This window comes from Protopterus annectens, chromosome 5.part0, assembly GCF_019279795.1.
Source record: "Protopterus annectens isolate FY-2018-M chromosome 5.part0, PAN1.0, whole genome shotgun sequence".
NCBI classification, from domain to species: Eukaryota; Metazoa; Chordata; order Ceratodontiformes; family Protopteridae; genus Protopterus; species Protopterus annectens.
In genome coordinates this window covers 514187897-514206454 of record NC_056735.1, presented here as the reverse complement: position 1 = coordinate 514206454, position 18558 = coordinate 514187897, and the positions used below count along the sequence as shown (strand labels likewise).

The 18558-nt window shown below is 37.0% G+C and overlaps 1 protein-coding gene across 3 annotated transcripts in view; it reads left to right on the top strand.

Annotated features, from left to right (window-relative positions):
* Nucleotides 1–18558, top strand: part of ROBO1 (roundabout guidance receptor 1) — a 1916411-nt gene that overhangs the window by 1642400 nt on the left and 255453 nt on the right. For all 3 annotated transcript variants that reach the window (XM_044072442.1, XM_044072441.1, XM_044072443.1), the window contains one exon: nt 17087–17211. In XM_044072442.1, coding sequence (XP_043928377.1) covers nt 17087–17211 — 125 coding nt within the window. The remainder of the gene's footprint in view (nt 1–17086; nt 17212–18558) is intronic.

Sequence of the window (18558 nt, the reverse complement as noted above, 5' to 3'; positions counted from 1 at the left end):
GAGAAGGGAATAAGGGAAGACAGATACTGGAGAGACTTTAAAAGAGCAGAAATGGGTGATATGCAGAGAAAGACTGAGGCAAAAAAATGGCAAGAGGGTAGTACAGTAAGTTAGAACTTTGGGAGAGATAGAAGGAATGGGGGATTGGGAGGGGAAAATGAAGATGGTGATGTGGGAGGGAAGAGGTAGGTCGGAGGGGAGGGGCTAAGTGGGTATGGGTTATTGGTTAATTAGCAGAGGGGAGGAATGTTAAGTGTGTAAACTAAATGAGTTTTGGGGTGGATGGGAATGGGGGTAGGGTAGTGGAGCAGGGTGAGCCTGAGCATAGCGGGTTTATCCAGCTAGGGGCATCACAAGGAAAAAATCTATGAGGGTATGCCAGTGTGCAGGTAAGTCAGAGGGACAGAGGTCCAGGTTAAAAAGGAACAGGGAGAGGTGTTTATAGCTGGATAACTGGGTAGAGGTACCTTGTACCTGTACCAATGACTGGCTGTGGTTACGGGTAGTGACTGGTTTACTTGGAGGGCAACTGCAATATAGACATTACCTATCTGTGTTGGTGTTGTGAAAACAATGTAAGGTCTGCTGAAAACTAAGTTTGGTTAACAGATGTGGGAGTTTCAATAAAGGGGAAACTAGGTGTTCCTAGTCAGTACTGCCATCTAGTGGTTAAGTGACTAGAAGATCACACAGTAGGTAAATGAGGGTGAAAAGATTCAAACCCTGCAGCCTTGACACAGGAAGCATCTCATTAACAAGTCAGAGGTTTACTTCTCTTTACATACCTAAATTGTGTCGTGTAAAGGGTTACCACCTGTCCCTCTTTGCAGTTGTGCCCTGCAGAAAAAAATAAAAATTGGCAAATGTCCTAAGATTTTAGGACAAAAAATATTTCATACGTTTTCTCTAGTAGTTGCATAAAACAGTTATTTTGCATCTGAAACACCTAAATGTTGTATGAAATAGCATAAGCAACTAATTTGCTACAAGAATGAGCTTTTATTTTGGCAAAAAGTGAAGCTCTGTCCTTTGCACTGGCGATTGATATGTTTTGTCCTGAAAAATCTCACATTTCTATAAAAAATGTCCCACTTTGGGTATTTGAAAAGGTGACACCCTATCGAGTAACTAGCATTCAGATTTTCTTTTACTTTAGTATAAGGTGCTACTGACACCGTAAGAAAATCCAAGATGAATAGAGTAGTCTTGTGGAAGAAGCAATGACAAGAAGGTGATAAAAAATGTTAGCACGATGTCTCAGAAAAGGCGAAGCAGCTGGTTTTGTTATCTGATGTTGCCAGGCTCTTCAGTTTGGTTCCCAGATGTGAGTGCCTTTTCTGTAGAGTTGACACGTTTTCCCATTGCTTTAATGAGTCTTCAGTGGTGTCTTTCTATTTCATAAAGTCATGCAGTTAGCTGGTTTGATGAGGCTCTGTATTAATCCTAAGGGTTTGTATATATCCCCTGATATTCCTGACCCAAACTAACTTTTCCTGCCTTATGCCTGTTACGTCTGTAGTTCCCTGTTATCATGAATTAAGTAAGCAGTTGATGAAAATGAATAAACAAATGATTGATGTGTCCAAGATACTGCTGTTAACATTTTTGAGAGTTTTTATTTTTCATAGAAAACACAAGAAATAGAATACTTTGAGTCTGCTTATTACTTAGATTTGTTTGTGTATATATTCAACTAGGAGCAGAGAGATTCATATGAGGACAGAGAAAATGTTTCCAAAGTCCTCATTCTTCCCTAGAAGCCTACCCTGCTGTCGACATATTTGAAGGCTCTAGCCCAGTACCCAAAGTCTATTTTTGCAGGATATACATACTAAAATCCATCAGTGTATTAAGAACTGTTTTTTCATTTGCCAGCTGGGCTGGGTGCATTCGGCTCATTTCAGCAATGACTCAAGCTATGCTCAGTACATTTCAGCATCCATGTAGGTAGCTATGTAGCACATGTATAGACAGTAAGTAAATTATTCAGAATCAGGGTCAGTTAACTAAAAAGTACCATCTGTTGTTATAAAGTACTCTGATACCTATAGGATGTGTTGCTGGGTTCTTAAAACATAGTTTAGTTGTTGTTATTAGTTATTGTCATAAATTTTACTGATCCCCAGTTTTGTTTTTCGGGTTATGTGGGAGCTGTGATCTGTCCCACCAGCTAGCAGACATAAGGCAGAGGACTGATTCTGGATAGGATGCCAGTCTATCACAGGATGGATGCAGATATTTGTGTGTGTGTGTGTGTGTGTGTATATATATATATATATATATATATATATATATATATAGTTTATGTACATATGTGTATGTTTATTTATATCTGGATCTACTTCACGTGACTGAATTTCATTTGCCCAAGATCATAATTCCAAACTTTCAAAATACTGAAAACTAATTTGACTGAATCTCATTATACTGAATTGTAAGCCATAGACATGATGTGGGTTTCCCTCCTCTTTGACTTGCTTGTGATTAAAAGAATTACTGTAACTTATAGTGCTGATTATCAGAATACTTATAGTCATGTAGAAAGTAGTGTTGTAGTGTTTCTAAATGTGGGTATATTTGTTTACAATTTTATGGGAAGTATCTCAAGTAATATAGCAGATGTTTTGTGCGTTCCAAGCAGTAGTGGCAGCGAGTAGACTACTGTAAGGTAAGTAAAAGGTATATGCCCTTTTCCCCACTGTAGTGTGATCCTGGAGTTAGTATATATAGTTGGGGGGGCACAGCCCCCCACCTAGTTTGGTTTTATATCATGCAGTTTCTGTTGAGGGTACATAAGTAGTTTTTAATTTCTGGATAGTTAGTCATTGGTGGTGTAAGTGTGCATGTCTATGGTTTACAAGTTAGTATTTTGAAATTTAGCATTGTAAGGTTTCAGTATAATGAGTTTCAGGTTTTTGTCAAGTGAGTTTTCAGTATTTGGAAAATTATGTATTTTGGTCTCGGTCAAATGAAATTCAGTCATGTGAAGTAGACCCTTATATATATATATATATATATATATATATATATATATATATATATACACACACACACACACAGACATACACACACACACACTATGACAATGTCGAAGTGCAGAAAAAATCCATTCACATCTGCGAATCAGATGTGCGAAGTTCAGCATATCAGTTAGTACAGAATATCGAAGTGCACATACCAACAAATTCAAATTCACACTTTCAACATTCTGTGAGGCAAGTGACTACTGCATACCACGTAATGTTATCTTTTTGCAGGGGGGGCTATGCCCCACACCCCCCTGCAAATATATTCCAGCTCCGAGATCGCACTACAGTGGGGAAAAAGAGCAATTTCCCGATCCCCACTGTACCACAATCTGTAGTCATAATTCTGTTAATGTGTGTGAATGCATGGTGGCATTCTCGTAACTGCACACTTGCAGTAGTGCAGGTCGGTGAAAACAGTAATCAACCAACTTTGATTCGACATTCCCATTTTCATCAAACCTGTACTCATAAATGTCACAGTAAACCTATTTATATGCACACTTGCACACACACAACATGTACACAGCTATAGGTACACTGGAGTATCACCACTGCACATACCTTTGAGATAGCAGCACTGCCTCCCTGTCTAGTAGTAGCATCTTTGATAGAATTAAAAAGTAAGGATAAACTATGGTAAGAAAGTAGGGCCAAAATGGAAGTAATGTTGAGCACCAAATTCAGATTAATGAAAAGGTAATGCGGAAATAGCAAGGTAACCATGCTATATGACCTGAAAAGTGTAGAAGAGGTATGATTTTAATTATAACTGGGTATGTCTGAGTTGAAAGGCAAAGTAATTGTTATACCCCAAGTCTGTTAGAATACTGTATGCTTCCCTGTTTGGTCAGCTAGACAGTGAGTATGATTTTGAGGGAATAATGGCCTGAGATATTGAAATCATTAAAAATATAAATAAGTAAAACTTACACTGATATGATCTCCTAATCTGTATGTTGCTTAAAGGTCTGTGCCTCATCGTACATTTTCATGCTAGATGCAGAAATATGTCTGCTGTGGCTTAAGAAGGGGAGGGCGCTGGAGGGACCACAATTACACCTGGTAATACCTTGCATGAATGGAAGCATGACACCAGTATGTTTTCCACATGAGCTAGAATTAACACACCTTTTTACAATTGTAGTGAATCCTCAGCTGGTAAAAAAAAAGTCCTCAGTTGAGCATCTGTGGTGGTGGTAGGACAACCCAAACAATGGTACATCTTACTGGGGTAATACAGACCTAACAACCATTAGGACTTCAGAAGACTATACTGCTGTGTAAGATGTGGTTCTGTAACAGCGTGTACTGTTATACAGATGACAGATAAAAATATATTTGTAGTGTCATTTGCATATACTCTTAGTGAGAATGACATAATTTTTGCTGGAAGTTATAAATCAGCTGTAATTGTCGCCATTTGTCTTTACACAATTGTCATGTTTTTTCCTTTCCCAGTAAGCATAGGTAGTCAATAAAAATCAGCACTTCACAGAGCATATTAAAAGGTTGGAGGTAATTGAACAGTTTATTAATAAGAAAAATTTCAACTTGAAAACATTCTTGAAAGCACCAGAAAAAAGTCATGGCAAATAGAATAATCACAGCATAAAATGAACTTAATCATGTAACAGTTGCAAGCAATGCAGGTGTATTTCTAACTGTCTCTCATTTTTTTGACAACATTGGTTTAAATTGTGAATAACCTTGTTATTTCAGCTATTTTATATAAATGTTGTACATGCAGCCTCTTGTGTCTCATCTCAGGCTTTTTATGTTGGCAGGACCACAAGATCATTGAATAAGAGGTTCTATGAGCATAATTATGTAGTCTAAAAAAATGGCGTAAGAAAGAAAGTGTACAAGCATTCAACTGTTCAGATTTTAAGAGATGTTTATTTCGTTTTTGATACCTGTGTATTAGATATAGGGGGATAACTTAATTTGTTAAATTGTAAAGAAAATATTTGGCAGGTTTTGCTAAAGTGTTGCAAATGGTATAAATGAACACTGTGATTTCAAGACAGACTTAAGGAAATGCCCCTTGAAGTATTGTTATTTAGTGGTTATATTTGCATAATGGGAGGGACCAGCTTTATCAAACCCCTTGCACTTTCTTTGTCTAAAATATCTCTGACAGTGAGATGAAAGAGCTTACCTGTTTTTATTATCTTAAAAGCTGATTCCTGCATTACTGTCTGAGTACAAGTACATTTTTGATTATTAGCATACAGACATTTTATTTAGTCCCATATGAAAGACTCTGCAAGGTGATGCTGCGGTAGCGTTGTCGCCTCAGTTAGACGTTGCCCGTTCGATTCTCAGTTAGAGCATCTTCTGTGTGGCGACATGTGTGAATGGGCGTTCCTTCGTTGAAGGCTGTGCGTTAGGCCCAGCAAGCCAGCACGTAAAACTCTACTGCCAATCATTAGCGGACCGGAGTTCCGCTGTGGCGACCCCTAACCAGGAAAAGCCGAAAGATAGATGAAAGACTCTGCAAATATTCTTTATTGGGGTCTTATCACCTTGTGATGTAACTTAATGGCATTGTATGGATGGTACACCCTAATTCAAAGGTCTGAAACTTAGATGACCATGACCATGAGATCTACATGAGAATAGCACACTCAGCCAAGGGCCATGGTCTTCAAAACTAAAAACACAGTCAGAGAGGCTAGAAATATCATGTAGTAGCTTCCATCACCCAAATGTATGTTGGTTTGAGATCCCTGCACTAATACCTAAAATACACGAAAGTGGATGCACTTGCATATATACTGTCAAGGACCACTTTGCTGAATCTGTAATTTTCATCCACTAAAGGTCTAGTTTCAGTGACTTAAAAAGTGGTCAGATCAGGGATGTAGCAGTCAGTACTGAAGAACATAATGAAAATAAGGAAAGCCAAACATTTTACTGCCATTCTCCAAAGCGATGCTAGGCTACCCAGTCTTTTTGCCATGTTTATAAATAATGTTTTTGTTAGATGGGGAATGTTACAGTAGTAGTGTTTTCTGGGCACAGAGGGCTTGGCAGTCTTTTGAGGACCATCAAGGAAGGAAGGAAGCCTGTCTAAGTAGTTATTTAAAATTTGGATAACTTCTGTGGTCTTTGTGAGCAGCCTATAACTTTTGATTCTAAAAGAGATCTAACCCCTAAACGTCAAGAGCTGGTACATGATTTTTTACGGGTTTTGATCCCTTTGTTGAATTGTTCTCAAGGCTGCATACATTTGTGCATTTACGTTTCATCCTGTCTTAAGTCATTTTTTTCCTGGTGGAATACATTATTACCTCTGCACATCCAACACAGTAAGAGAGTGAGGTAGAAGATATAACTGGTTTTCAGTTTAATTGCAAAATCATCTGGAGGGAGTCTATTTGGCACTATTTCCTTAGACAGGTTTTTCTCCAGGTAAAATCTTCCACATATTCTTGTTTTTGACTTCCTGATTTTTTTTTTTCTAGAATGTGGGAGCACAATCCTAGCAGTATATTTTCTGTGGGTATGATGCTCTCTGAACATTCCATTTACAGTTATTTGCAGCTTTAAGGTATGTGTTTGAGCGCTTAGCTCCTATTTAGCATGCATATTTAAACATAGATTAAGGTACAGCAATTGGCAAAGATAAATGTGCAACCAAAAACATTAGCACCGTCAGGAAAAAATTGACCTTTAAACATTTTTAAGGAAATAGATATGGTATTTGTAGACTAAACAGACTAGAGAGAGAGATTAATTACTGGATGTAGAATAAGTCTGGAAATAGAAATCTTTGAATTTTAAATAGTTGGGGGTAAGAGAAGTATATGAGAGTCAAGCATTGGTAGAAAGTAAGTTTGGGGATAGGAGGTGAGTATGGTGATGAAGGGGAGATAGCGTATATAGTTGCTTTGGGCTGTATTGAGGGTAAGGGTATCGCTGGAAACAGGTAAGTTAGTGGCTAAGTATGAGTGAAAATTACAGAAAAAGAGAGAAGAAAGTTAGTATAACAGGAGATCAAGAAATAGTGAAGATGGAAGTGATAGTTGTAAACTTAGAAGATAAAAGTTAGTAGGAAATAGAGTTAACTTAGATCTAGATGGAATATGAACTTGGATTATGTTGGAGGGAAGGTGAATAATGAGAAGCTGGATAAATTTGGAGGAGAAAAGTACCAGAGATAATATAGAGAAAATTCAGATGCGATAGTTTGTTGTGAGTGTTTTCTCAGATAAAGTTACATAATTCAATCCATTCATCTAATTTAAATTTGAATGTTACTATTTTTATAAATATATGAGGATATGTTGATACTTTTGTAAAACTGGGTCTTTTTATCTTCTTTTGAGGAAAAGGAGGTCAAAGAAATCGGGGTTTGACAAAGCTCAGTGGAAGGCAGAGATCATCTTCGGGGAGCTTGTAGGTGACAGAAAACACGGATCTGTTTTTTTTTTTTTTTAATATTGGAGGTTTTTGTTATAAAACACTGTGGTATTTTTATTTGGGAAGTGTGCTTAAAACTCTTTATGACAAGTAGAATATTGTGCTCAGTGATGGGATGTATAAGGGAAGAGTAAAAGAAAATTAGAAAAGGTTGGGGTCTGGAAAATAATCCACAGCAGAGGAGATGAGAGAGGTACAAGGCTTTTCCATACCTTATTGGAGATATGCTGATTTAAGAACACTTCATTTTCTTTGCAATTTCTAAAATCCTGACTCTTTGATGTCAATCTTGAGGTGAAGACCATTTATGCGATACTGTACAGGAGTATTAGTTGTACCGATGGTGACTTGACTATGCTACATTTTTTTATATTTAGTAAGGTCATGGTCAGAATGCAAATTATTGCTGTGATCAAGGCCTTGTTGGAGTATCAACAAGTCTGAAAGTGAGTGTAAGATAATCTCTAGCTAGCAGTTGTCTGTGGATTTAGTTAGCCGGTGGTTATTAACATTTGTCCAAGCTTCAGAGAAACAGATTACAAAGAGATGAGGGTCTAGGACAGAAACTTGAGGAATGGAACTAGTTAAAGTTTTGTTTTTTGGCGACAGTACCATTTCTTCTCATAGAATGTGTTTCTGTTTTCAAGCCTGTTAGTAATCCAGTGAACTACAAACGAGTTGGAGTTTAGTTGGGTTTAGGTTATTTATGGTGTCAGAGTAAGGAAATGGATAAGTACAGATATGCATCATTTAACTGGGTTTGATGACTTTTTAAAAAAAAAAAAAAAGCTGGCAGGGTTAGAAAGACAGAATCTACTATTAAAGCCAAGCTGTAAGACAAGTGTGTGTCTGTATCTTCAGGTCTTATCCCCTTTACATGTTCTCCCTGTCATCTCCAGTTGTCTGTCTTTTTGCATTTTAATTAGTCACATCAAAAAAACAGCTGAAAAAAAAAACAAGTAAACTTCTAGGCTCTGTTCTTCAACAATGGCAGTAGATTTCAACAATAAGTGTCCATGCAGCCATAGGTGCAGAGTGTAGGGTAGGACTCATTCCACAGTAAGGGAGGACATTTTGGCATGTTTGACTATGTTGATGTATGTCATTTGGAGAAATGTGTTCTTTATGCTGTGTGATATGCATTTTTTTAGGGACATGTGTGCTACTTACGTGATGATGTCGGAAAGCAGTCATGGGTTTGAAGCCATAAATTTGTTCCTAGATTGAATTGTGCTGTGTCTCGGGCATTGCTCAGTGGTGTGTGCAGACATTAGTTACTACACAAGAGAGTAATGGGTGTGAAACTACAGTGGCTAAAAAACACTGCATCATGTGAAAGCTGCTTATCTCTCTAACATTACAGAGGTATATTCCTGGTGGTGATGGGATCTACATGGCAGTCTCATGTTATTTGCTATTCTGCTTCATGTAATTCACCCGTAATTACTTCATGATTCATAAAACGTTACAGCTGTTTAAGCATCTTTGACTGTGAGAACTGACTTACTATTTTACCATTATGAGAGTGTAATGCATCAACTGCAGCCTGTACAGTGCATCATTGCACTCCCTGGGAAAATAAACATTTCATGATATACGTAAACATAACCTAAAGTAGAACTCTACAAGTCCATCTTCCTCCCTAACTGATGTTTAATGTAACAGTGTTGTGTTGTTGCACCTTGTTTTGCCAGACTCTGACTCATGAAGCAGGCCAACATATTAGGTTTCATCTTTCCTTTTAGTTCCCTGACTTTTAAGAGAAGTAATTTTGGTCATTCCATTTTAAGTATGGTATCTAATATTTATAGAATATTTGTTGATAGTAATTCAGAACTGCCTGATGAGGGCATGTTTAGTCTATGTTTCATTTCAAAGTCTCAGTTTAGTACGTTTCCCATTTAATGAGGAGGTGAAAATTAGTCTGAATGAAGTGTTGAAAATGGGTGAAACTTGAGTGAAAATTTAAATATTTCTGTATTTGTTCATAACTTTAACATTTTAGTGCATCCTTATCTGATCAGGAACAATAAATATTAAGTCCTCTCACTGACCTTAAGATATGTAAATATTTTTAGTTCCTGAACAATCATGGACTTTAGCTGATCTGCAAAATCTTCTGCCTGTCATCTTTGCAGTATAACAGACAGTGTCATGTTAAAAAATATGTATTCAGTCAGATGATAAAAGAGAAAGAAAAATATGTATAATCATTAAATGCTCCTTAAGTGTTGTGACTTACAACTATGTTTCAGATGTTTAACAAGAGTAACTTAGGTGGTTGAATTATCTTTCACTATGGGGAAAAAAACATTTTACTGGCTTCATTATGAAGCTGGATTTGAAAATGTTGAGACAAAATTTATATTGTTTTGTGATTCATACATTGGATCAGACTGTAAGAGCATTACACTTAAACAGTTTTAAAGAACACAAATAATGCCACTATACTGCTAAGAGGCACTTTTAATATTTTCATACCTGTCATTCTTTTATTGTAAGAAATCTGGACACAGCCTAAAATAATGGGGAAAAGGTCCAGAAATAGGGACAGATTTTAAATATTGCTCTTATAAACTTAAAATGTTGGTAAAATAATGAAATTTGTGTTAGAATTAATTTTCTAAAGGCTATACAGTCAGGCTATACAGTCAAAACCTGAAATGTATGTCATTGTTTAGTGACTTTAATCCACAGTGATTTGCCAGAAAACTGCAAAAGTTTATGAGGAACAGACCAAAAACATGAGGCAAAATCTGGACATTCTACAAAAATCTGGACAGTTGAGAGCTATGAATATTTTGCAATCTGTTCTATGTCAGACATTCAGAAAACATTGCAAGCATTATAGTTTTACATTAAAGTATATAAGCTAAATCAGCCAGTGCCACATTGTAGAGGGATAAAGCCCTGATGATGCAGGTAACCCAGCTTGATTAGTGGTTCAGACATCTGAAGCCTGTCCTGGGATGGGAGGAAGGATGGAGTTATGCACAGGGCACAAATCAAATAGTGAGTAGCTCTTGCTGGCAATGCCAGGGAAACAATTGTGGGCAAGGTGTCTTACTGATGCCAGCCCCTTGGGTCAGTGCAGGGTTTTCAAGAGAGCCTAGTCGAGTCATTGTTGGAGTAGAGGTACCAGTGGCCACTGGTGGTCAGCTGTGGGGATGTACATACACATATATACATGTGTGTATATATTCGTATAAAAACAAATATGCCAGAAATAAACTGGATTAGAGTAGTAAAACAGTTTGCTGCTTGCAGTTGCAAAGACTGTGAAACTCTAGCTGAAGAATACATGACTGTCATTTTGCCTTTATCATTCAGTGTCCTATTCCTCATTGACTTGAAACTTTGCTAATACAAGTCACTGTTACTTGTTAAACAGGTGTAGCATAATGCCCTGAAAAGTAAATGTGTAGCTTTAAAAAAACTTCAAAGGGTGTAAAATACGGAGATTTGCTTCCAGAGCTCCTCAGAGGAAGAATAGCTTCAAAGTGGTGATGTTTCAGGGCACTGATGAAATGAAAGAAAAGACATAAGTGTTTTAATAAGGAGCACACAAAGTACATTTCAAGAAAAGGAGGAGGCTTTGCTGAAAAATAAAATTGCATCAAAATGACCGCCTGGTTCTGGGCATTTTTGAGCAGAGCACATTCAAAATAGCATCAACGACATACAATAATGAAGTGTCGTTTGTACTGAAAGGAGATTATGAAACAGTGTCATTTTTTTTTTTTTTTTTTTTTTTTTTGCCCTTGCTTGTTTGATTTTGTTCATTTATCATCCCATATTATAGCAGCATTTGCCTTACACCATTGTTAGGAACTCACTTCATACCGTAGTTAAGGGCTTTTGGGACCACACACAAATCTCATCCTTCAGGAATGAAGAAATGTGGGTGGTGTGATTAGCCTTGCTTTTCACTACTCTGCTAAACCAGGACAGGTAATGATTTGAACAGACAACACTACTGTCTTGGGTGTTCTTCAGCAAGCAATGAGATACTTGGTCTCAGCAAATGTACTGTCTGGCCTGGAAATAATTGGAATGAACTAATAAAAGTGGATTCAGTCTTTAAGCAAAGACATTTGCCAGGGCATTGAATGTCATAGCAAACTCCCACAGCAGGAGAATGTTTGTTGACACGTGGAAGCTGCTTAAAAAGGTATGTCATATATGCCTTTGTAATGCAGTTCCAGATATACAAATTTCAAAGTTTTGTGTTCGAAGAGTGGTGCATTTTGATAACAATAACATGGATGTGTTTAGCTGCTTTTCCCGATCCAAATGATGTCAGGTCCTCTGTAGTAGCCAATGTTGATACCAGCTTATTGTTTCAGTAACACATCCGGTTTCCATGCCCAGAGCTCACTGTCTGTCCAAATGACAGCAAACAGTATTATTGCTTGTTGCATTGAATAGTTTCACGTTTTTACAGGAGACAAGAAAAGGTAAGATGGCATGCTACCAGGAAATCCTGTTAGAGAATTTGTCATTTATTTTCACTGTAGACAAACAAAAGGACTGTCCATGCCCCTTTTTTTGCACATTACATCTAGTGCTGACATGTGTATACTCCTTGTGAATCAGGTTTTGTATTTATTTGAGCTCCTTTCTTCCTTAATTGGGTAGATGAATGGGTCCCAAAAGATAGGTTATATTCAGTCATTACCTAGGCCAGGCAGCAACATGATATAAAAGAAAACTGCATTACAGACAGTTGTAGTAGCATATTTTACACTGAGTAGTAGATGTATATAGTTGCAGAAACAGGAACATAACATACAGAAGGAAAGATATAACATCAGTTGACATATGTAGCTTTAGAACAGCTAAAAAGAATCACTGAAATCATTAGTAGCACTGCCTAAATGCAAAGTAGTGCACCATACAGAGAATGTGTGATATATTCCTGTTTGTAAATCAGTATGACTGCCATGTCTGCTTTCATGTCTTGGCCTAATTCTTTGTCTTCTGAAATAGTAGTAAATATCTTCCTAAGAGGAATCTTTCCTCTGAAGCCCTGCCACAAGGAATGCTTCACCACTGTGAAATGTGAGTTTTATTTTGAAAAAGTTAACTATACATACTTTTGAACTCGTACAGTCTGCAGGCCTGCAGGTTTTGGCTGTTATATGCAAGCAGTTTCTGTTGCTTAGTTTCTTTTCGATTTTCACAAGGCTAGGGTTTCAGTAAGTGCAAACCTTACCTTCATGCCTACAATGGTATTTGGCAAACAAAATTGAACAAGCCCATGTTTATTAACCTAATTAAGAAACTGAAGGGAAGAAAGACTCTTGCTTACTTCAGTGACATTACTTGGCCTACATAATGAGTGGCAGGAAGTTTAGAAAAACATGCATAGTAATGTCCTATCCTTTGTGTGCAGCATCAACGAATGAATAATTAACTAGTGATGGGATCGAATAAAAGCTTATGTAAAGCACATTAACCCTCAGTGCTTACTGTGGTGTACAAGGCACAAACAGTGTGAAACACTGCTGTCACCTGCACATGCAGGAGCAGGAGGTATCATCTGCCAAGCGCATTAACTCTTTGTGGTGTACTATGCCAAGACAAACTTCCTGTCACATGCAATATAATCCATTGATGCACAACCCTAATGCCCATACAAATGTGAATGCTTTCCTTCCATTATTGGGTGAATGTATATCTACAGTATGTTAGCACCTCAAGCATTGACAGTTGTGGTTAATGTCTAAACCGTGTTGTATGCCCACACAATCCACATCACATTCCATTATGGTTTCATGATAAAGAATCTTGCGATGTAATGAAATTCAGAAAGCCTGTATGACTACAGTAAACTGATAACACTGTCAACAGCGTATCATCTCAGTAGGTGGCACATAATTTTCAGTGGAAGTCAACAGTGGTCTACAGTGGGAGTCCCTGGTGGTCATTAATTGTGACAAAAAGTGATACCATGTCCTGGGCCTGGAATGTCCACACACACGCACACACACACACACACACACACACACACACACACACATGTATGTATAATATATATACACACATATGTATATATGTGTGTTTGTGTATGTATATATATATATATATATATATATATATATATATATATATATAAAGTGTGTGTGTGTGTGTGTGTGTGTGTGCGCGCATGTCATCTCCTTGGTGATGCAAACACAAAGAAGTCTGAAATCTCTCAAAACAAAGGCATCACTGCTGGTGCACACATAGAAATCACAGAGGCGGTGATGAGTGATTTCCTTTGGAAAACATTCATCGGCATTGTGTTCCTTTGGGTCTTATGACTTGGACAGGTGAGGAATCTGAAATCTCCGCCATCTCTAGATATGCCAAATGATGCCTTTGAATCTTTCCCTAAACCCTTTCGTACTGCTTTAGCAGAGGCCAAAGTAGTAAGCAAGAAAACACTTTTGAAAAGACTCCACTGTTTGCCCTACTTCTGTACTTCTGTTACTTTGGGATGGAAACATATTTTCCAAGAAAGCAGTGAAAAGAAAATTGGAAAAATTTAGCACTTTAAGCAGACGAACGACAGGTGACTCAGACACGACTTGCAGTTTAGAATTAAGCCACAGGGCTAACTTTAAATGGTAAAAATATATCTTAAGGAAATGACAAAAATAAAACCACATCCAGAGAAATAAATGTATTCAACAACTATCAAACCAAGTAATTGTGAGTAAAAAATATACATTAACAAAGAAGTAGACTATTTTTAAGCAATTATTTCTCCCCTAAATGTATGTAACAAATACTGCAAATCAGTAAAACCTACTTAAAGAGCTTGGCTAAGTTATACTAGCAGTAGTCAGTGGTTTGGGTATAGGCTGTATAAGCTAAATTGCTGTGACATTTTACTTGCTGACTGATTGCAGCATTCATGTGTAAACACTAAAAAGTCCACACAGCCACCATTGTTTATTGCTTAAATGTAACTAAAAGACTGAAGTATGAAAATTAAAAAAATTTTGAATTTATACTCTGTTAAAATAAGAGATTAGGCAGCTGTCAGATCTTGAAGACTTATATGCCTTAATGTATATGTCACAATTTGACTGTTTGGTCATCTTATGTTTAATATGCCTTCTGAAATGATGGGAAATCTAAAGCTGTTAAGTGTGAACCAGACGTGCCATTTTAAGAGTACTGTGCAGTTATGAAGAATTAAATAACACTGAATGCAAAAAGGAAAATTATATTCCATTGGTGGCTAGTTTGATGCATGTTTGAGTAGATGTCTGAAATAAAAGCATCCCATTTGGAAATTTCAGATGCTCAGAGTTAATTAAAAATATTTATGAGAGAATCTGATTTGGGAGTTGAATGCCATTTTTGCCTTCAGCAGCTAGCTTCCAGATACGGATGATCATTTTCTGCTCACAGTATCCAGCAAAGTAACTGGTGCCAGGTGAATCCCCAAACAAAGTGCAATATTATGGTAACATTTCCATATTCTCAAGAAGCTGCAACTGCCACTCATCATAAATTAATTGTGGCCAATGCTGAATGTGGCCTCGGTCCTTTTCTACAGACAGTACCTGTCTCCTGTTGGTAAAATGTAAAACCAGTTGTCATACTATTGAGGGGAAATTAGGAGCAGGAGTCCTGTCTTAACTCAGTATCTGTTTATTGTACAGTATTTCCCTGAGGGACACTCAGATTGATTATTCAGTCTGGGCTGTCACTTTTAAAGTCATGTCCGTCTGTTAGATACTTAAGAATGACTGCATTTGTGAAATGCAGTTTAAAATGACTGCTGGTTCCAAGTATTGCCAAGTTATGCATAATAAAAGTATTGGAGGAAAATGAACCATTTGTTATTGCTGAATTAGTTCAGTTGTTGTTGTAGTTTCTCATAGATCCTTTCATAGAATGACTCATATAATAACTGTACATTTATGAAGTCAATTTGTTTCAGAACTTGTATAGTGACTTAATTTGTGCCATTTCTTTCCCAAAAAGGTGGCTGAAGGACAGGCATAAAAGATGGGTAGTACATGTTTCATTACAGTTTCAGTTTACTGTGAAGTACTGCCCTTTTAAGTGGTTCTACATGTGTCAAATGTCAGCATCTTATACCCTATAAATAGCAGTCAGTTGTTTGATTCTAGTGGAATATTTCTGATAAATGTCTGCTGGCCTTAAGAACTGAGAGGTAACATAGTTACTTCATTTAAGTCACATACACGTTAATCTTAATATTCTAAAGGCTCCCTAGTGAAATCTCGAAACTCACATTACTGGGCCCTGAGACATTGTAAATACAGGTTGAGTGAATATCGAATGTATCGCTCTCCTCCTATGAATATCTTTTTTATGTGGGGGACATGCTCCTAAGCCCCCCGCCCATGTGGGAGACAAGCCTCCCACACCCCCACCCCTTCTCTTTTTTATACCAAAAAAGAAATTGCTTAATCTTAGAGGAAAGGAAACATTCTAAGAAATGTCAGTCTTGGAATTAATATGTGTAAGTCCAAATTTTGGGCAATTTCTTCTCCATATCTTAGGACTCTGCAATGCAAGTCCCAGGATTTTAAATGTAAATCACTCAAATATTTATTTACATGAGTTGATGTTGTCAGATAAGAACTATAAGAAAATTATGAGTATTTCTTTCTGTTATGAATGTGTAACACACCTTTCGATGAGATATACAAAGATTTGCTTTTATTGCTCACCATAGAAGTTGTAGTGGTATCCTGATTTTTTTGCAGAGTAGCCTTAAAATGGAATTTTTTGTGGTGGATGGCCAGTACTTTTAATAAAAACCAGTAAATCCACCCTTTATGTGGCACATTGTATGTTGCACACTTAAAGGAAAGCTTGATCAGAGCCAATTTAATTTTCAAAGGGAACTTTATGAGAAGTGATATAGTTAAGGAGAGCACTGGAGTCTTTAACAAAACTGCAGTTGTACTTGTAAAATCATCTCAAAATCTGATAAAATTAGACAGGAATGATAATTGCAATGTCAAATGGTTCATAAGATAATAAAACACAAAACTATAAACACTACTATGACATTCATTATGAATCTGACAGGAAGAAATAGCCATGATGCAGCTAGGATGCATTTTTTATTAGGCCATTAGATAACCTTGTACCATGTGACCTAGTGTTCTGTGGAGCAGGCTCTTTGCTTTGACACTGTGTTTGCTTCTCAAAATGAGACCCATTAATGCTGACAGAGGTAGCAGTCTTTATAATGTCAGACCAGGCAGATGTTTCACATTTGCCTTCATTTACATATAAATTTTGTTTGCACATGCCCTTGCTTTTATAGATGAAGCCGAACTTCAGTCACATTGTGATTTAAATTAATTTATTCCCTAGTAATTGGATTGAAGGTTTTAACTGTTTGTAATTTGTAGCGTAGCAGTTCAGGCCCTTTGGGATAAATTGTTTTATTTGATAAAATCAACCTGTTTTAAGATTGGCATGGACAGTTGACCCAGAAATATGAATGTGATATTATGTCTCATAACTCAAACAAACTGCTGCTATACAAAGCTCTGAATTTAATTTTCCACTCATGTATTATGCATTCCAGATATGTACTTAAATATAATGTTGAAACCTACCACCAATATCTTCTTTTTCTTCTTCTTCAGAACCTCCCCAGTTTATAGTAAAACCACGAGACCAGGTTGTTGCTGTGGGAAGAACTGTGACTTTTCAGTGTGAGGCAGCAGGAAACCCCCAGCCTGCTATTTTTTGGCAGAGAGAGGGAAGTCAGGTATGCTATTTTGAAGTGACATGCATGCATTTGCGCTTTTCTAAAAATGTTTTGGTTTGTATCATTTGAAAATCAACATTTATCTGTCAACATCTCTTGAAGGTTTGTATTTCAAAATAATCTGCCATATGAAATCACACAATATAAAAAAATCTTCATGTGATATGATTTGTGCAACTTTGACTAATCATATTGCTTAATTGGCTGCTTTGCAAATGAGGATAGTATGTGGTAACTTAATATCTAAAGCATTATATTATTGTAGTTCTTACTTCTGAAATGTTTTTGATCAGCCAGTCAAACAAGAGAAGACTTTAAAGAACAAGAAAATGCTAGCTTATATCCAACTGCTATTAGGAGAACTAGTTATCTCCCACTACTGCTGGGAGTCTGACTATGCCACCCAACCATCTCTCAGTCAAGATTTCCCCATCCCAATTACCTCTCAGAAAAGTTTAAACCAAAAGTAGGCATTATCAGAAAAAGAAAATACTGGCTTTTGTCCAGCTGCTATTAGGTAAGCCAGTTGAGCCAGTGTCTTTTACACCCAGCTGGTCTTTCCTTACTGCTAAACAGTATATTAAATGTGCCATTCCTGCTGTGTCTTGTAATAGGTTGCCCTAGCTTGAGTTGAGCAGTTGTCCCCAACAACTATTCTCCCTGGTCACCCTCAAGCCATGTATTCCATTTCAATCTATTTCTCCCTCAAACTAAGCAGCAAATATTTAACTGCTGAATAAACAGATATTTTTTGTATATTACCATAGCTCAGGATCCGAGTCTTTTGTCAGTGGACTAGCCCTAGTCCACTCAGCCACAAAATGAGCGGCTTCCCTATACTGCCCACCCACCCCCAATATCATTAATTTTTTTGGCCAAATCACCTGCATCTTCACTACCCATATTTGCCAATATAGCCAAACAATTAAATCCTAATAATCAATTAATTACAAATTAAAAAACAATCTTTTTCCCTATCCTGTAGTTATCAACTCCCCTCCCCAATAGGTACATCCAAATATTTTTTGTGGTTTCTTCCTCCCGTTTCCTCTCTATACTCTTCTCTATAGCTATTTCACACCTCCCAACATGCATATCCATTTACTTCGATCTATGTTTTATCGTTGAACGTCATGTTCATCAAATGGCCATTCATCTAATTCTAATCATTGAAACTTCCTTTAATGAAAAGGCCTTATCAGTGTAAGGATTTACATTGAACGATGATTGTTAGCCAACATAAAGAAAGCAGGATGTTGTAGTTAATTATCAGTAACTTGGGTATAAGGAAACCTGCCCTTTCCCCACTGTAGTATGATCTGAGAGTTGGTATATATAATTAGTTGG